General features: G+C 31.8%; 1 protein-coding gene across 1 annotated transcript; it reads right to left on the bottom strand.

The window, feature by feature from the left end:
- Window positions 1–267: 267 nt before the first annotated feature.
- Window positions 268–3969, bottom strand: LOC127087630 (EIN3-binding F-box protein 1). Its single transcript, XM_051028551.1, has 2 exons — window positions 3720–3969; window positions 268–2974 (listed from the first exon to the last, which is right to left on the bottom strand). Exons 1-2 carry the CDS (start codon window positions 3742–3744, stop codon window positions 1068–1070), a joined length of 1932 nt encoding a protein of 643 aa, XP_050884508.1. The 5' UTR covers window positions 3745–3969; the 3' UTR covers window positions 268–1067.
- Between the last annotated feature and the right edge of the window lie 15290 nt (window positions 3970–19259).

Raw genomic sequence — 19259 nt, 5'->3', positions numbered from 1 at the left:
TTTACGTTATGATAATGAACATGTGATGTACATGTGCCATCTTAGAGTGTATGAACCTAACCATTTTACTCAAAAGTTTGTTCTCTTCTTAATTCTATCTACATCTAAAAAATAAGTTAGCTTAAAATCTGATAAAATCAAAGTTAGGTCAGGTCAACTATGGAGTATATTATATTGCGTCAAGAAAATATATAAAAAGTTAATGATAATAATAATAATAATCTACTGTAGTAGTTCAGTAAGCAATGATATCATAGACAGCAAAAGTACAAATCATTTATTCATTAATTTTCATAATATAAACTAACATTCAGTACAAAGGGCAAATATCAGAATTATTACATAATATAATATAGAAGTTACAATGAGAAGTTCAGAATATATGAAGCCAAGAGATAAAAAATCCAGAGCTTTGGTAGAAAAAAACAATCCTTCTCCAAAGAAAAGGATTGTTCATGACAGAACTATATAGTTTCTGCCATGGCCAAAACCCTAGAGAAAACAAAAGGCCTCATATGACTCTTAACTGCCAATAGTAACCAAGATAACAATATTGCGGAAATCGATCTTCAACATGCCCCTTGACTAAAACTGCGACACCAAACATCGTGTATAGAACGTAGTTCAAATACACGAAAAATCGGGTAAACACCAACCACTCTGGACGAACTTTGGTACAGACTGCTGTGATGAAATTGAAAATGACAAAACATGGTGGCAAAACCGATACCAAGCGGAGCTAAAGACATCAGGTGCCAACATCAGAAAGAAACCTAAAATCCAGTACCCGGTAGCTACGTTCACAGAGATAAACAGCTGTTCTAAAAGCGACTTCCTAAGAATAGGATGCCAAAAAAATTCTAACAGATTTCCTTCTAATTTTAAGGAAACCTGTAAAAACAGATATTGAACAACTGCTTGCTCTGGAAAAAGAGAACCGAGTACTGCGGTGACCAAGACCCACCGATAATTAATGGACCCAAAAACACTACCATGCAAGACTGATTATAAAACCTGGAGTGCTTGCTATCCAGATATGCAGATATATGGATATCAAGGCTACCTCCTCAGAAGAGGATGTCACATATCCAGAGACTTTCAATAAGCTTGTCAACTGTGTGGCTGCCGATCGACTTGCAATTTTTGATATTTAATCCCTCGAGGGAATCACCCAGTTTTTTCAATGCGGGCATGCTCTTGTTTGAAACCATCGAGCAGCCTGCCAAAGAAAGTACACCCAGATTGGGCAGGACTCCACGGGCAAGAGCAGCAATTCCTGCATCGGTGATAGCGCACCTGGAAACATCAAGGTCGCTGAGTGCTGGACAGTTGCCTGCAATTTCCATCAAGCTAGAATCACCGACTCTTTTACAACCGTTGAGGTTTAACACTTTGATAGTCTTCCTGTGCAACTTGACCATGGACGATACTCCTGCGTCTGTCAGATTAATGCAACGGCTTAGATTAACATTAATCAAACTGGACTTGGACCTCTCAAGCAGAGAAAGAAACCCTAGGTCTGTTATTTCCTCAAGTCCAATCAATTCAAGACGCTGAAGCCGAAGACAGAGCTTTCCAAGGATGGCAAGAGTGGAGTTACCAACTCCAGGGCAGTTACGGATTGATAATGATGAAATTGATTCACATTGAGATACTGCGGTCAATTCCAGTTTCAGATCTTTGATCCCATGGCAGCTCACAAGAGTAAGAGCCTTCAATTTTGAACCACAGTTATAAAGGAGACCAAAAAGCCCAAAATGGGTCACCCTGTGGCACTCTTCCAAATGTAGGCTCACAACTGATGGGGCAGCCTTGGTGAACGATACCAGCCCATTGTCCGACAGAAAAGCACACTTATGAAGATGAAAGTTTTTCACATTTGGACAACCCTTTCCTATAGCTTCAAGCCCAATATCTATTACTCCAGAGCACAACCCAATTGTGAGTGTTGTTAGTTTCTGCAGTGCATGGCCATTACCCATCACCCAGAATCCCTTGTCAGTGACATATGAGAGGGAATTTAGCGCAAGATCGGTAAGTGCAAATCCATATTGTCCAATAACTGCTAGTGAGTAATCAGAAACAGCTAGCGATTCAAGTGTCATCTTTGTTAAAACAAAGGATGCTGAAGATACCATGCCAACAATTCCAAGATCACCAACTCTGGGACAGTTCTTAATTGAAATAGACCTTAGATTTGGACACAACTTCCCAATAGCTGGAAGACCTTCATTACCGATATTAGGACATGACTCTATCGATAACTCGGTCAGCTTTGGGCAGTTATTTGCAATGGCAATTAAAGCCTCGTCAGAAATATTTTGTAACTTGCAAAGGTCAAGCTTCTCTAGCTGATGACAACCATTCGCAATCTCAATCAACCCTTCGTCGTTAATAGTATCAACATCCCAAAGAGTGAAAATCTTTAGCGAAGGGCAGCCATGAGCAACTGCCTTGAGACCTGCATTAGTCAACGCAGAATCTGAATTGCATCCATTAATCGAAAGCTTTCCCAATCCTCCTCGAGATGCTGTGCCAACAGCAACGGCAGCTAGTCTAACATCTGATGCCTTTTTCCCTTCCAATCTTCGAGAAAGACACCCTTCATTACCAAATCCTTGATCGCCACCATCCTTGCTTCCATTTCCAGTACCAACTTCGGTGCAAATCTCATCCTTGCAAATATTGCTTAGAAGCATAAGCCAGCGCTTGGATACAGAAGCACACAAACTCCTATCTTGGCCTGCAGGCAACCTCCTAAGGATCTCAAAGAGGCATTCATCCGGCAATGTTTCAATAGATGGCTCCGGCTTCGGCTCAAACCATTTATCTCCACTGAAATCAAATGGAACACCGACGCGGGATCTCTTCTGACGAGGCTTGTAAGCATATTTTTGACAGCCAAGGGACAAGAAGAGACCCGATTCCTTGGGGTTAAGGTAAACTGACCTCCCAGTACAAAAATCATCACTTCCTGATAAACCAAACACAAACAAGGTCAATATAACAACCTCACACATACAAAAACAAATAAAAAACTCCACAAGTAAAGCTACATAAATATCTTGTATGAGTAAAAAATTTGAACACAGCACAAAAAAAAATAATAAATAAAAATTTAACAAACAATATGAACTAGATTTGTTAATGAAATTCAATTGAAAAAAGTACTAATCTCATGTATACAAAATTATCTATCTCACATATGAACATAATCCAATTTTCACAAAAGATCAATAACTATTACCAACAAAATCATCGTTTAGCTATGAAGCACGGACACCTCAAATAAGACCCCGACACAGTGACATCGATAATAATTTACATAAATTAATAAATTGAATATAATCACAAGAATCAGTGAAGGTTTCCGACACGGACACACCGTTTTGCAGAGGTGTTGATTAGCACTAAAAACAATTTCATGCTAAATTGCATCACTATCTCATACCAAAAAAAAATAGCCATTCAATCTATTCATATATCTCTAATCAGATCCACCAAAATAAAAAAGAAATTTAGTTTTCAAAACCATAATAAAAAAATCAACATAGAACACATGAAAAATCAACATAGAACACATGAATGACTTAAAATTCATAGATATATTGCAACAAAATTCAAATTAAAAACCAAAAAAAAAAAAAAACTGAGTCATCAAACTAACATAATCAAATCCAAAAATCTAACAAGAACCACAAATTGGATCAAAGGCTTACCGGTAAAGCCAAAAACCTTAGACATGAGTAAAATCTAAACTGTTCTCCTCCACAAAAGAATCCTGAGATGATTATAAGAGAGATTAAAAACTCTTAGAGCAAAAAAGCATGAGAGAAAACCCTAAGAGATAGGGTAAAAAAAAGAGAGAAAAGAAAAATGAATGTCAGAGATTGTGAAAGAGGGTGGTTTTTATTGGGCACAAGAGTGGGACAGTACAGAATGAAAGAGTTCAAGTGCAATGTATACAAAGTGGGGTTTCTTTTTTGGAGTATTATTATTCTTCCACCAAATCAATACCACAAACCAGACCCTAGTTTTCTTTTTCAGTTTTTTATTTATTTATTTTGGTAAATTTTTTCCCCTTTTTCTTATTTAGTTTTGTTTTTTTTTACAACTGTGCTCATCAGAGGTTCATTTGTGAATACAGAGAACCTTGCAACAAAATTAAACTACAGTTGTTTTAGAAAAAAATACACTATATCTATCTTTACCATATCTGGGTAATTAATTTTTATTTTATGTTTATGTTTATCAAAAAAAAAAAAAATACTCGTGTCCGTGTTTTTGAAAAACTAACCAATATGGCACTGTTTGAAGAAATCTAGAAGACTGGGTCAATTTTTATTTATTTATAAGGGAACTACTAGTATTAAGAATGTGGAAAATATTTAAAGACATTGTATATGAAAAAGAAGAAGAGATAATAAATTATTATTATTACTATTGTTTTACAAGAGAATTATTCAATATTAATAAGATGAATTGGTAATATTTTAGATATTTGATTTTATTTGAATTGAATTATGTTTTAATTAAATGATTTTATCTTTAATCATATGAAAACCATCTTCTACTTTTGAGAAAAACAATGAGCTTGGCAAAATATACTATTAATTAGGGTCAAATTGTATGAAATTATAGGTCTAATTTAAGATTGTTTACACTTCAACAAATTTTTTTTTAACATTATTTAATAATTTTTTTCTAAAGAAAGCAAATTAAATTTGAGACATAAATAAACTTTTAATAAGGATTCAAAATAAGAAGAAGAAGAACGATCTTAACACTTTTTTATAGAATTATTTTAATTGGATTCGGATTTTATGCTAAAAATTGATTGAAAAAGATTTTAATTGATTTATTTTCAAAAATAAATTATTTGAATTGAAAAGATAATTATATTTATATAACTTAAATGTAAAATATTTTAATTTTGAAAAAAAATTAAATAACATAATGAGAAATTAGTTAGTGGAGAAAAATACTCTACCTAACTCTACTAATATCTAACAAACTACTAATAACTAACTACTAATATCTAAGAGATTAATTAGAATCGAACAAAATGAATGTCAATCAATCAAAGTCTGTAAATTAAATTGTTGAAAGGTCACAGATGTAAAGGTTTTGTAAAGATGTCAATGTTGTTCATATTCATTGGATTTTAATGATAACGAAGTATTTAAAGAACAATTGGGTATACTGACATATGTTCAAGTGTACAAGATCATAAGCTTAGAATTGACTTTGATGAAAGCATATGTAGAGAAGTTGAATGCCTCAGATTCTGAAGGATCAGAATCTAATGACTCTGAACATATAGTTCAACTTCTAAAGGAACAACATCTGATCATGATGTCTCTGTCTCTAGTGATAGCTTAGACTCTGGAGACATCGGCTTAAGGTGCTTAGCTTCTGGTTCGTACTCTGTCACCATGGTAGACTTATCTTGTCAACACCAGACTTATAGAAAAAGTCAACTAGAATCTCTTAGTGCAAGACTCAAGGAAAGTCGATGTGGCTTCTCTAATCCGCCCTAACATCTACTTTATACCTAGTATGAAAAAGAAGTAGTGGACTATGTTATTACACTTTGGTTGAAGATCTTAACAGGATTCATCTTCCAACATCTCTCTCTTTGTACTACTACTTTTCAAAGATCACATGTGCAAGCAAATTTTTAATGACTTTTTTCTGCCTCTATAAAAGGGAGTTGGAAATTTGAAGGAAGGTTAACAACTATCAAACAATCTAACAGAACACACTGAGTACAAACTTTGAGCTAAATCTTTATATATTTATTACACGAGCTCTTAAGATTTCTTATCTTTGTATATCTTAGAAATCTTAAGTGTTAAGAATCATTGTGGTTGTTGTAACACTTCTATACTTCTGATTGTACATCAAAGTATAATTGTAATCTTTTCTAGTAAACTATTTGTTTAAAGTAGACGAAGTCTCTTGCTAGTTTGCTTGAGCAGTGGAAGTGTCTTGCTAGTTTACTTAAGCAGTGGAAGTGTCTTTTCTGTGTGCTTGAGCAGAAGTCTTTTGTTGGATTGCTTGAGTAGAAGTCTCGTTCTGGTGTGATCGAGTAGTTAAAGTCTCTAGCTAGTTTGCTTGAGCAAAGTGTAATCAATTTTATTATAGTGAAAATCTCTTGTTGGACGAGGGGACTTGATTACTCTCAGTTTATGAGATGAACCAGAATAAACTTTGTGTGTTGATTTACAACTTGCTTTAGAATATTATTCTTCTGTTGCTATTAGCATTCCGATATCAGACTCTGAACTTGTTCAGATTCTGAAGCTGGTTTTCAGAAGTAGAAAAAGAATTAACATACACAATTCAACCCCCCCCCCCCCCCCCCCCCCCCACTCTTCTTGTGTATTTTTCTCACATTCAGTTGGCATTATAGCAGATATGTGCTAAACACTTCATAGTGGTACAATAAAAGATCCTTAAGAGAAAAATATATTAAATGGTTGGCTCTCCTACTAGTACTTTGACTAATAATTATGGTGTACCCTATGACTATAATACTGCTGAGAAAAGTCATTACTCAGCTAAACCACCTACATTTAGTGGTAACTCCACTTAGTTTGAATGGTGGAAAAGTAAAATGTATACATATACCATTAGTCTTGTTGATGAGTTGTGGGATATCCTTGAAGATGACATTAACATTGAAGTTAATGGTGTTGGAATGGTAAAGGATAGGAAAACTCTTACACCAACTCAAAAGAAAATTTATAGAAAACATCATAGAGTTAACGGCATTTTAATAGAATCCCTACCTCGTTCTGAGTACATCGAGATCATTGATAAGTCAACTGCTAAGACTATCTTTGAGTCTTTATGTTCTACTTATGAAGGGAACCAGCAACTCAAAGAGGCTAAGGTCAACCATCTTGTAGAATATTATGAGTTGTTAAGAATGAAGGATGATGAAGATATTGAAACCATGTTTTCTAGGTTTCAAGTTCTTGTATCAGGCCTTCATGTTCTGAGCAAAAGTTACACTACATTTGACCATGTAAAGAAGATTCTGTGAAGTCTCTCTGCTAGATACAGACCCAAGGTCACAACTATTCAGGAGGCTAAAGATTTGTATATGATGAGCCTTTAAAGTCTGATTAGCAACCTTCATATCCATGGGATGGAACTGAATGGAGATGAGCCTATGATGAAAATCTAAAACACTAGCGTTGAAGTCAGTAGCTGAAAAAATCTTGTGGTAAAGTCGTTAGATCCTCAAAAGTTTGGAAATCAAAAGAAGCTTTAGATGAAGAAGTTTCTGATGGTGACTCTGATGATGAGGAGATGGACTTTATCATCAGAAGGTTTCAAAAAATGACAAAAAGGAACAAGAGATTCTCTGGTAAAAGCAATGACTTCAGAGAATCTAGTTCCAAAGACAAAGCAGATGATCAGAAGAATTGATTCAACTGCAAGAAGTCTGGTCATTTCAAAGATGACTACCCTGATCTACAGAAAGATGGACCAAAGAAAGGAAGCTTCTAGAAGGACATATTCAGAAGTAAATTCAAGAAGAGTCTCATGGCAACATGGGATGAACTTTATAATGAAGGCAGTTCGTACAAAGATGAAGGAGAAATAAATTTGGCACTGATGGCTCTCGTATCCTCTGACAAAGAATATAAATCAACGTCTGATTCAGAGTCTGAAGAAGAAGACGAGGTAGTTCTGATCTAATCTCTTTTATTCAAGACCTCATGAGTCGTTTCCAAGAAAAGGCAAGAGACATGACAACTTTTAAAAAGCAAAATGATCTTTTGAAACAAGAACTAAATTCTTCTCAAGATAAAATTGAATCTTTAGAAAAAGATCATATTGCTCAATTAAAGGAAATGTATGATAAATCTTTGAGTGGGCATGAAACGGTTCTTCAAGATTTTATTATAACTGGTCTTGAGTGAATAAAACTTGCTTCCATAATATATGGAGTAAGTAAGAGCAAAGGAGAAAGTCTGGGTTACAGTGAAAAATGTTCTGATAAAAAAACTTAACTCTTGAAAAAAAAACGCAGACCCTTCTTCTTCAAGCAGTGCTCAAACAGAGCTGAAAACTTATTTTGTGTCTACTTATGATAAAGGCAAAACTCGGATCCCATCAGAACCTAAGATAACATATTCAAAGGTCTTGAACAAATTAGTACCAGAGACTTCAAAGTCAAAGGTGCTGAAGAAATCAGAACCTAACATTCATAAGTCAAAGGCTCTGGAGATATCAGAACCCAAGATTTATGAATCAAAGATTATGAAGGGTTATGAAGCCAGAGTAAAAACTTATCCAAGAGAAAAAAATTATAAGCAAAAAGTATGGAATGAGTATAGACCCTTTTATCAACTAAAGTCTCAAAATAAAAGGAAGACAGCCAGAACTAACAATAGATGACCCATAAGATTATGGGTACCTAAGTCTGAAATTGTGTTTGCTGCAGATATGCCTAAAGGGAGAAACAAGACAATAATCATGGTACCTAGACAGTGGCCACGTATATGACGGGAGAAAAGAATATGTTCCAGACTCTGACTCTAAAAGAGGAAGGAATTATGGGGTTTGGAGAAGGACATAAACGAAAGATCATTGGTATAGGTACTATTGGCAATTCCTTAATCTCTGCCAATAATGTTTGGTTAGTAAGTGGACTCGAACATAACCTACTGAGCATTAGTCAATTTTGTAACAGTGGTTATGAAGTATTATTTAATAAAAACTTATGTTTAGTTATCAATGAGTCTGACAAATCCATTTTATTCAAAGGTAAGAGGAAGGGAAATGTTTATATAATTAATCTTTCTGAATTGACTGATCAGAAGGTAGTTTTCCTTATGTCAATGAGTGATGATAAATGGGTCTAACACATAAGGTTAGATCATGCTAACTGGAGATTGATCTCCAAACTTAGCAAGCTACAACTTGTTAAAGGGCTTCCAGATCTTTACTATAACTCAGATGCTCTATGTAGAGCATGTCAGGTAGGAAATATTAACAAAACTTCTTTTAAATCTAAGAAATTGTCTCTACCTCTAGACCCTTATATTACTTCACATTGATTTATTTGGTCTTGTTGAAATTGCTTCAATCAATGAAAAGAAATATGGATTAGTCATTGTTGATGACTATAGCAAATGGACTTGGGTTAATTCCTAAGGTCTAAAGATGAATCATATGAGGTATTTAGCAACTTCTGCACACAAGTTTAATTTGAAAAGGAATCAAAGATTTTGAAAGTAAGATGTGATCGGGGTGGTGAGTTTGAAAATGAGCCATTTGAGAATTTATGTGAAAATTATGGAATCATCCATGAGTTCTCTTCTCCTATAACTCCTCAATTGAATAGAATTATTGAAAGAAATAACGGGTCCTTGCAAGAAATGGCTAGAACAATGATCCATGAAATTCATCTTCCAAAATACTTGTGGGAAGAAGTTGTTAATACATCTTGTTATATTCAGAGCAAGATCTATATCAGACCAATTCTGAATGAAACATCGTATGAATGATTTAAAGGAAGAAAGCCAAGCATATCTTATTTTCATCAATTTAGTTGTACATGTTACATTCTGAACAATAAAGTCTACCTAAATAAATTTGATGTTAAATCTTAAAAGGGTATCTTTTTAGGATACTTTGAATTCTCTAAAGAGCTTGACTATCATATGTGAGAGTCTGTTGAAAATTTTACAGATATTTAAGTTTATGAAGATCATCAAGAGGTTGGACCTTCAGAAATCAGGAGCTTAGTAGATAGAGGCTCAGATGCTGGTATACCAGAAGCTGACCAAATTTATGAAGTTCACCCAGAAGCTGAAAATTCTGAAGAAACCCTATATGGTTCAGAAGTCACATTTTTAATAGTTAAGTTTTTCATTTCAAATTTACATGTGTTTCTAAATATATTTTATACTGTATCAAATTGGATAACATTCAATAGTCGTGCAGACAACAAACTTTCCATCTCACGAGTCACAATCATCAACAATATACCTATTGAATTTTTAATCAACATTAATTGAGTTTATATGAACACTGCTTATTTTATAATTAAGTACTTCCTCTGTCTCACAATATGTATCTTCTTTTCTATTTTTATTTGTCTCAAATTATTTGTCCCTTTAGAATACCAATGTGATATTTATGATTTCTTTCCACTAACTTACCCTTATTTATTGTATTTTAAATCATATAACTACTCCAGAACATATTACTAATAAGGTTATTTTAGTAAATAACACTCGTTTTATTATTTAAATCAACACAATTATTCATTATCTTAAAAAATATGAAAATCTTAAAGAGAACACTTATTGTGAGACAGATGGAATAACTCATATCAAATTTACATGTATATCTAAATATATTTTATATTGCATCAAACTAGATAACACGCGATAGTCATGCAAACAAAATTAACTTTTTATCTCACGAGTCAATATCAACATATTACCTATTTTATTTTTAATCAACAATTGTCTTTATTTGAGAGACACATTTTTTATCTTCAAATGTATTTTTTTTCTCAATTTCACGGGTTCTTTATTTATTTATTTATTTATTTATTTGTGTATAGTTCTTTAATACAATTAAGTTTATATGAGCAATTTTTATTTTATAATTAAGTAAGTCATTTCAAATTTAAAAATATATTTACCCGTGCAAGCACACGGGTATATATATATATATATATATTATATATATATATATATATATATATATATATATAATAATATATATATATATATATATATATATATATATATATATATATATATTGTGTGTGTGTGCGCTCGCGTATGAGACGAGGTGGCTACTAAGTGGCACATACCTGCACACATATCCATTTATTTAATTGGGTAATTACCCGAGTTTGTGCTCGTATTTATTTTTGTAAATTTTTATCTTATTCATTGTAGGTATTTTTGTGGATATCCATTGGGATTGGGTAAATTGTCATCCATATCATGATATTGCATATCATATGTTAGAATTGATTTGTATCTTGCTTCATTTTTTATTTCTCATCCAAAAAGTTTAATATCTTTTTGTTTACCATCTCTTTAATCATATCCCTAAAGTGTATCCTAATTTTCTTTTTAATTTTTTAATTTTTGGTAACATCTTTCTTTTTTATGACTAACATTTTATTTATTTTTCTTGTTAGTTGTTTATTATTTACTACTATTGATTGTTTCTTTGACAACTGGATTCTTAATAGGTTTTTTGTAATACAATGAACCCTGCAAGAAAATTAAACTATAGTTGATTTGAAAATACAAATTACTTTTATCACTTTGATTTTTACTATTAGTTGAATATATTATATTTATTACAATTTATTTTATTTTTTATATAACAATTAGATTTTATATTTAGAAATATCACAATAAGAAAAATTACCGATGTCCATGTTTATCGAGAAAAAAATACAATATCCGTGTTTTTGGAAAACCCGTAAATATTTATTTGTTTAAGGAAATCAAGAATATCGAGTCAAAATAAATCAATAAACCTAGAATATGGAAAACATTGTAATATGGAATAATAATAATAATAATAATAATAATAATAATAATATTAATAATAATAATAATAATAATAATAATAAAGTATTCAAATATATTTTTTGACGTAATAAATTATAATTTTTTACAAGAGACATAATAAATTATCTAATACTAATAAATAAATTGAAATGGTTATATTTTACATGTTTAATTTGACATGAAGTGAATTCAGTTTTAATTTATTAATCATGTCCTTATTCGTTTATAATATAATAAAAAAGAACAAAACACTTGAAAAACAATCTTTAACATTTGAGCAAAACAATGATCTTGTAAAATGTATTAATTAGTGTCAAATGTACTAAAATCACTTGTCAAATTTAACAGTTATTTGTAGATACTTTTGGTCTAAGAAAAATTAATTAAATTTGAAACACATGATTTTAATCAGGTTTGAGAATAGGAATTAGAAAAGGTTAAAAGATAGACGTGTGTTTATAAAGTTGTTTTGAAAATGTATCATAATAAGATTCAAGTTTTATGGTTGAAATTGTCTTTAGAGAACTTGAATATAAAAGCCTAGAATTTTAAAAAGAAGGAATGTAAATAACTTGAAAAGTAAATTTGTGGGTAAATGAAAGAATATAAAAATAATACTTTGAATTGAAAAAATGACGATTAGGTAAATTATTTTAAATTACAAAAATTGAAAAGAGTTTAAAGATGATGGAAGATATTTTTAATGTTATGGAAAACTTAGGCTTGTTTTCTCTTAGACCTTAGGAGTAGGTTTTTAAATTAGGCTTAATATCATTTTTGATCCCTTATGTTAACCTCGGGGGTTTGTGGGTTCATTTTGCTCTTTTAACTTTAAATATATATATATATATATATATATATATATATATATATATATATATATATTGATCCCTTAACTTTTCAAAACATATTATGTTAGTCATTTTCATCTAATGAACATCGAGGTTAAGATACAAGAAAAAAATATTAAACTATTAAATTAAGTATTTGACCATTTATACTTTTGTGAAAACTATTAGCTATAGAGAAAATAATTAAGTGACTTTCACTTTAATGATAATACATGACCATGGCAATTACCTTGCTTAACTACTTTAAACATAGTACACAATTGAAATGGACAACATCGTTGAAATTTACTTCATCATCTAGGATTTTGTCAAATTGATATTTTAATACCTACATATTACATGATCATGTTCCCCATAATTCATGTTTATAGGAATAACATGTTGTGGATCACAATATCTACTAGTTATATGTATGGTTCTGTTTCCTCGACAAACTTATAATGTGCTTGTATTTTTGGACAAACCAACTCTTGCATTGTTAACTCTGTTTGGTCATACTTTATCTACATCAATATTAATTATTCAGGTGACTCTGAAGTGACATAGTTCTTCAATTAATTGAGGAATGTGGTTTTCAAGTCCAAATATATAACTTCTCTTGATCATCTCATTATTAATAGAATGTAGTATCTTACTAGATGTAACACCCCACATATAATATGAATCTAGGAAGATTTTGTCATTATCACCCAAAAAAAAATTGTACTTCTTTGGTGGTCAAAACTAATTTTATTATTGTAATTCCCTCTCATGAACAATCCTTTTTCTCTGTGACTCAGTATTATACATATGTTATGGCATTTAAAATAGCTATTGAGGTTTTAGACATTGGTTGAATCATAAAAAGAAACCAATCTTCGAAAGAGCCATTAAAATATACTAACTTTAACACAAATTGGCAAAACTCAAAGACGAACAAGCAAATATTGAGGTCAGAGTCAAGATTTTCCCCCAACAAGCATAATATGTTAATATTAGAAAGTTTTCCCTTTAAGAGGCTAATGAAGTAAAAAAACACTTGAGTCCCATCATGTCGACTATGATAAAGAAATCAAGGTTCAATGAGAACTCAATGCCTTGTTGTCATAGGTTGTTAATCCTTATCTCCAAACTTAAACTAATTTCATTTTTTTTCTTTCTCCATCTGACAGGTCCTTTTTTTTTCTTTTTGTACGGTTATTTAATACAATTGAGTTTATATGATTATTGTTAATTTTACAATTAAGTAACTTATTTCAAATTTAAATGTGTATTTAAATACATTTTATATTATATCAAATATATTTACCCTTGTGGACACACATGTATCATTGGTTGGGTGGAAGATAGGTTTAGGTGTGGTGGTGTTCTCTGGTTTTATGGTGAAATAAGGAAAGACATGCTCAAAAAAATGGTGTCTCTAAATAAAAAAAGATGTATATTATGAAGGACAAAGATACTGCGTCCTTTAACACCATGTTTACTACTTAAGTAAACACATTTTTGAGAACAAGGGTTAAGTTTGGTTCTATGTCATTTAGAACTAGTGTCACAATCTCAACATAAAAAAGTTTTAAGATCGGTGTAATCATAATTTTGATTAAAAAAAAGTAAAGTGAAAGATGTCTTATACTGCAATCATTTATAAGGAAGTCTATTGATTATAAACAAAGCATGAAAAGAGCATAAGCCTAAAAGATTCTTGGCATATGGGATTGGAAAAGAAGAACAAGGTTAAACCCTAAGAGGTGTTAATTCTCTCTTTACACATTACCATTCTATTGAGGTGTGTTAAAATAATAGGTTAGATGATATATTCCATGGGTCATATAAATGTGTGAAGGGTGAATTCAAGACCATTATTAGACCTCAAGGGTTTGACACAAGCTTAACATTGAGTTTTTACATAGTTGATAAAATATTTTATAAGCTTGGAAGTTTAAGATTTTCATTTCATTAAAAAAATCCAACAAAATTGATCGTGGTCATCCATAACAACTAAAAAATAACGATGTCTTAGCATTGAGGGATTAGAGAAATGACCCCATATTGATGAGTTCAAAGCAGTTTGGAGAACGAGAAGTTTATCCTTAAAAGGAAGCCTTATGTGTTTAACATAAATACAAGTATCACATGGGTTAGGGGATTGAGATGTGATGCATGTGACTTTTTTTATTAATATGTGTTAAAGTGTTGCGAGAGGGGTGGTAAAAAATTTGACGCCATAAATTACAATTAATGATTGAAGAATTATGATTATTGATTTTAAAACTAGAGGAAATATCATTGGGGATATATGGATATGTGAGCACATATAAGCCATATTGAATCTCATTTGCACCAATCCTCTTTAGGGTAGGGATCCCATGTATGATACAACTTTTCTAGCTAAACAGGATGTTACAATTAAGGGAATGCATGATCTTAGGAATAAAGATAAGGTTAGTGCAGTAATCAAGGATATATAAAACATTAGTTAGAAAAAAAACAATTGTTAAAAATTATAATGCCAGCGAATTAGGTTTGGATGGGGGATCGATTAGGAAGCCTAACATATATAGGTTTAATTTCCATTAAATGAGTAAGCATATATCTATAGTAGCATCCCTTATGTCTAGAATACAATTATTATCTTTCCTACTTTGAGAATAAGTAATAAAGTTAAGAATACCTTATGATGATGTGAAGTATGTATTAAGGTGATGTATGTTGGGTTATTGATAAGATGAAGATTGTTGAATAAGTGCAAGCAGAGTTTGTTGTTGTTCATTAGTGAATCCAGTTGAGATGCCTTCGTTGGTTTCTTTAGAATGAGTGTATTATATCCCAATGTTATCATAAGAGGTGAATTGGTCCATGTTGGTTTTCTTGAGATATAGTGGTAATCCATGTTTCTTGAAGCATACTTCAATGGTGTACTCGGGTTTGTGACAATATGGACAAATCTTGATTCCTCTCCCATGGCCACTTGGATTGTTCTAATGCCAATAACTCAATATTTAAATTTTTTAATTAGTTTGGAAACTTGAGCAACAAATTTGTCTTCCTCAATAGGTGTGATGAGTTGTCGCTCATGTTGAATAAGAAGATAGAATACCTCGTTGATAGGTGGAAGGGGTTAATGAGCATGATGTTGGATTGAGTTATGTGCCATTGTTGATTTAGGCCCTTAAGGAAGTGAGTGACATAGTAATTTACTTTGTATTCTTTGATGGTGGGAATGAGAAGACATGAACGTCTTATTATGCATGTGCATGTAGGAATAGGTTAAAAATTATCAAGCTCCTGCCAAAGTTTCTTCAGAGTGGTAAGATAATGGGTAATGGTTTGATATAATTACTTGAGCGAATAAATATTTTCTTGAATATCTGAAACCCGAAAGATGTCACCTTGGTGATATTTATCTTGCAGTTCTTTCTAAATCTCATGTGTAATCTCCATGCAAATGATACTTTCATTGATTTCTAATTCCATTGAATTTTTTAGATTATCCATTACTATTGTGTTATGCAGACCCATGAAAGAGACATATGAATAGGTTTTTTAGGACGGTTTATGGTTCAATGGAGAAACCCTAATTTGTTTTTAGAAAGAGGGAAACTTTGATGGAACGATCCTGATTGTTAAAAGAGGGAGAAACTATGACAATTCCAGGTTTCCAACATGTCATTTTGAAGGTGAATTTAGGTTTTTGATTTTGTATGGTGTTTTTAAGAGTTTCATTTATGGATGAATTAAGGAAAGGCAGTGCTGGTTTATTTCTCAGGAATTTGTGCATGAAATTGACTTTTTCGTTCACATATCCTTATGAGTTACACCGGTCAATTTCATGTCATTATCCATAATAGTCACACATCATATTTTCATGTCCCTTTGGAGTTCTCCATTTTGCTTTGTCAATGCATCTAATTGTGCCTTCATTTGCTTGTGCATAGCTGAAAGTGAATTATGAGTATCAATTGATATACTTCTTTTTCTTCTAACAAGTTAGTCTAGCATGGCTCAAAATTAGTTTTGTGTCATGTTATCAATCAATTCTATTAGTACCATTTTAGATATATTCAACCCGATGCCTTCTATAGAAGCGCCTAAGAGCAATCTAGTTTCTCTGCGAAGTCCTTTAGGGAAGTATTGTATCTGAGCCAAATCAATAGGGTTTTGATAAGAACAACCTTTAATCATTAATTTATACATTCCTCATGCATCATATATAGACTATGTGTTTCCTTGATTGAATTTGGTTATGTGAGCCATTTGATCGACAAAGTTGTTCACATAATAAAATCTTTCCAAAAATAACTTCTCTAACTCCACCCATGTGGTGATAGTTTTATTAGGCATCACCTGAATCCAATCTTGAGCTCTTCCAATCATTTTTATTGGGAAAAGTTGTAATATCTTGGATCTTTCAGTTACACCTGTTAGACTGCAGAATGAATACATATTTTTGAATTTTTCTACATGTTTGTATGCATCAATCAGAGCATATCCATAAAATGGGATATCTCTTAAACTTGAAAGAACTTTTCTATTTTGAAGTTACATTGAGTCGTCAATTAGAATCCCTAGCTTTCTTATTCATCATCGATATGACATATCTTGTTCATTCGTCTTTTCTTCTTGTTGTTTAGCTACTCGAGTATCTTGACGAAAAACTCTCGCGGTTATCTCAATTTCTAGATCAAGTTACAAACCTTACGACCTTGCATTATGCATAAACTAAACAAATGAATATCTTCCGTAATTTCATTTAAACAAAATTATAAATAACACAAACAAAATATAAAATGTGCTAAAATTTCAAGTACATTTTTCTATTGTTTCCTTGTTAAAGTGATCAGCAATCTCTGACAACTACACCATTTTATTTAAGTAAAAACCGATGTCATCGTAATTGTGCCAACAAAAACCACAGAATGACAAGTAAAATTATCGTATCCACAAATATTTTATTAACCTCATATGAGGGCAAAGTGAGTGCACATGTGAATTTAATGCATTGTGTGAATAACATAACAAGGGGTGCACAAAGTGTGATTGATTGTTTGATTGTTTAATGGTAACTAGAGAATCTGTAATTATGGTTTACAAAGATGATAAAAATGATTAAGCTCCCCTATTGAATCATATATGCCTAGATTTGAGAATTATATGATTATTCCTATAATGAATCTGATTTGATTATGACCTTTTATAAAACACAAAATTATAACCTTGCAACTCCCAGATGTTGGGAGTCTTTAATTGCAAGGTAACTTGCTTTGTAAAAGAAACCCCATAGATATTGGGAGTCTTCAATCACAACGAAAAAAGTTTTATGTCATGTAAAATAAGAAAACAATTTAGTAAAACACTAAATTACATCTCATAGCCCTAGATGTTGAGAGTCTTCAATCGCAAGGTTAATCGCTTTGTCAAAGCAACCCTCATAGATGTTGGGAGTCTTTAATTATTGGTAGCCAACATAAGGAACACAACTTCTAATGCATCATCAACATGCTTCATATAAGCATCTCTTTCAGGCTTATGGGTATAACTAAGAATCTCATCTTAATTAACAAGTGTCTCTAAGACATACAACTTTGTCTCATGTTTGAGGAAAATCCTCAAGTTTTGATGGTAATCAAGAAAATTTGTCCTAGAAAATTATTCCTTGTCAAGCATTGATTGAAAAATGTTGTTTGAAGTGTCTGTTGACATGGTAATCTACATTTCAAAAATGTGAAAACATAAGTATCATTAAAAATATATTCAATTATGTATTTAATTGAATAAACTCCCATTATTTTACTCAAACCAAATAACCCTCGCCATTTAATTTGAAAAATCACGTTGGAAGATTTTCTAGTGGATCAAGATCCATATTTCACTTTTTTAAGTTAGTGGTACGATGAATACACAAAACTCAATTATTTCGATAGTAACTTCTTTCAATTATATCTAATACAACTATTGAGTTGTATTAATTGTGTGAATAACTCATTATTTCAATCCATCATATGGATTAATCTCAACTTTTGCTTCTAAACATATATAACCTTATTTTAATTAGTTTAGTTAAACCCAATGTTTATTAATTGGATAACACGTTTATCTCATCACACCTTACTAATATATAAAATGCATATTGAGGTGGCGGAACCTACTTTCATACCCTAATTTTTAATCCTAAGATCCCACATGTCATTTGCATCCTTGCACACAAACAAGATCACATCTTGGTCCTCTCCCTCTCATTTTTGGGTTTGCTTTTTACAGGGATCATCAAGCACATCTTTTTTAGTGTTTTATCTTTGTGTTTATATGTTCATTGTTTATCTAACCACTAATAAAAATAGCAAAAATATGTTTTGTTTCCTTTAAGTTTATTGTGTAAGATAGAGCTTTTCATCAAGAGCATCAAGCATGGCTCCTCAGCTAGGGTTTTGTTGATTCCTCAAGTCAAAGTGTGATCAACCATTGATTCTCAAGAGGCTATCTATCAAAGCATGATCTATAAGGTTTTCAAGTGTCTTTCAACCTCATTTTTATCAAGAGCATGTCAAGGTTTTGTTGCTTATTTCTCAAGAAAAGTCAAAGGTCCATGTGTTTATTTCCATGCCTTCTTCAACAAGCTACCTCAAACTTTAAGCAATGAAATCAAGAAACATTCAAGAACACCTCATTTTAAGTTCATATGATCATCCATGTACCTTAAAATGCAAGAAAAGGCCAAGTGCACAAGTTTATTCCAAGAGGTTTGACCAAAAAGTCAACCATTTGAAGTCAAAGTTCAAAGGATCACAACTCCTTCAATTCTCAACATTTTTGAATTCTTCTTTTTGAATATGACTTTTCTTAATTTCCTATACAACTTATCTTT

This window comes from Lathyrus oleraceus, chromosome 5 (genome assembly GCF_024323335.1).
Source record: "Lathyrus oleraceus cultivar Zhongwan6 chromosome 5, CAAS_Psat_ZW6_1.0, whole genome shotgun sequence".
Classification (NCBI taxonomy): Eukaryota; Viridiplantae; Streptophyta; class Magnoliopsida; order Fabales; family Fabaceae; genus Lathyrus; species Lathyrus oleraceus.
This window is presented reverse-complemented; position numbering and strand designations above follow the sequence as displayed.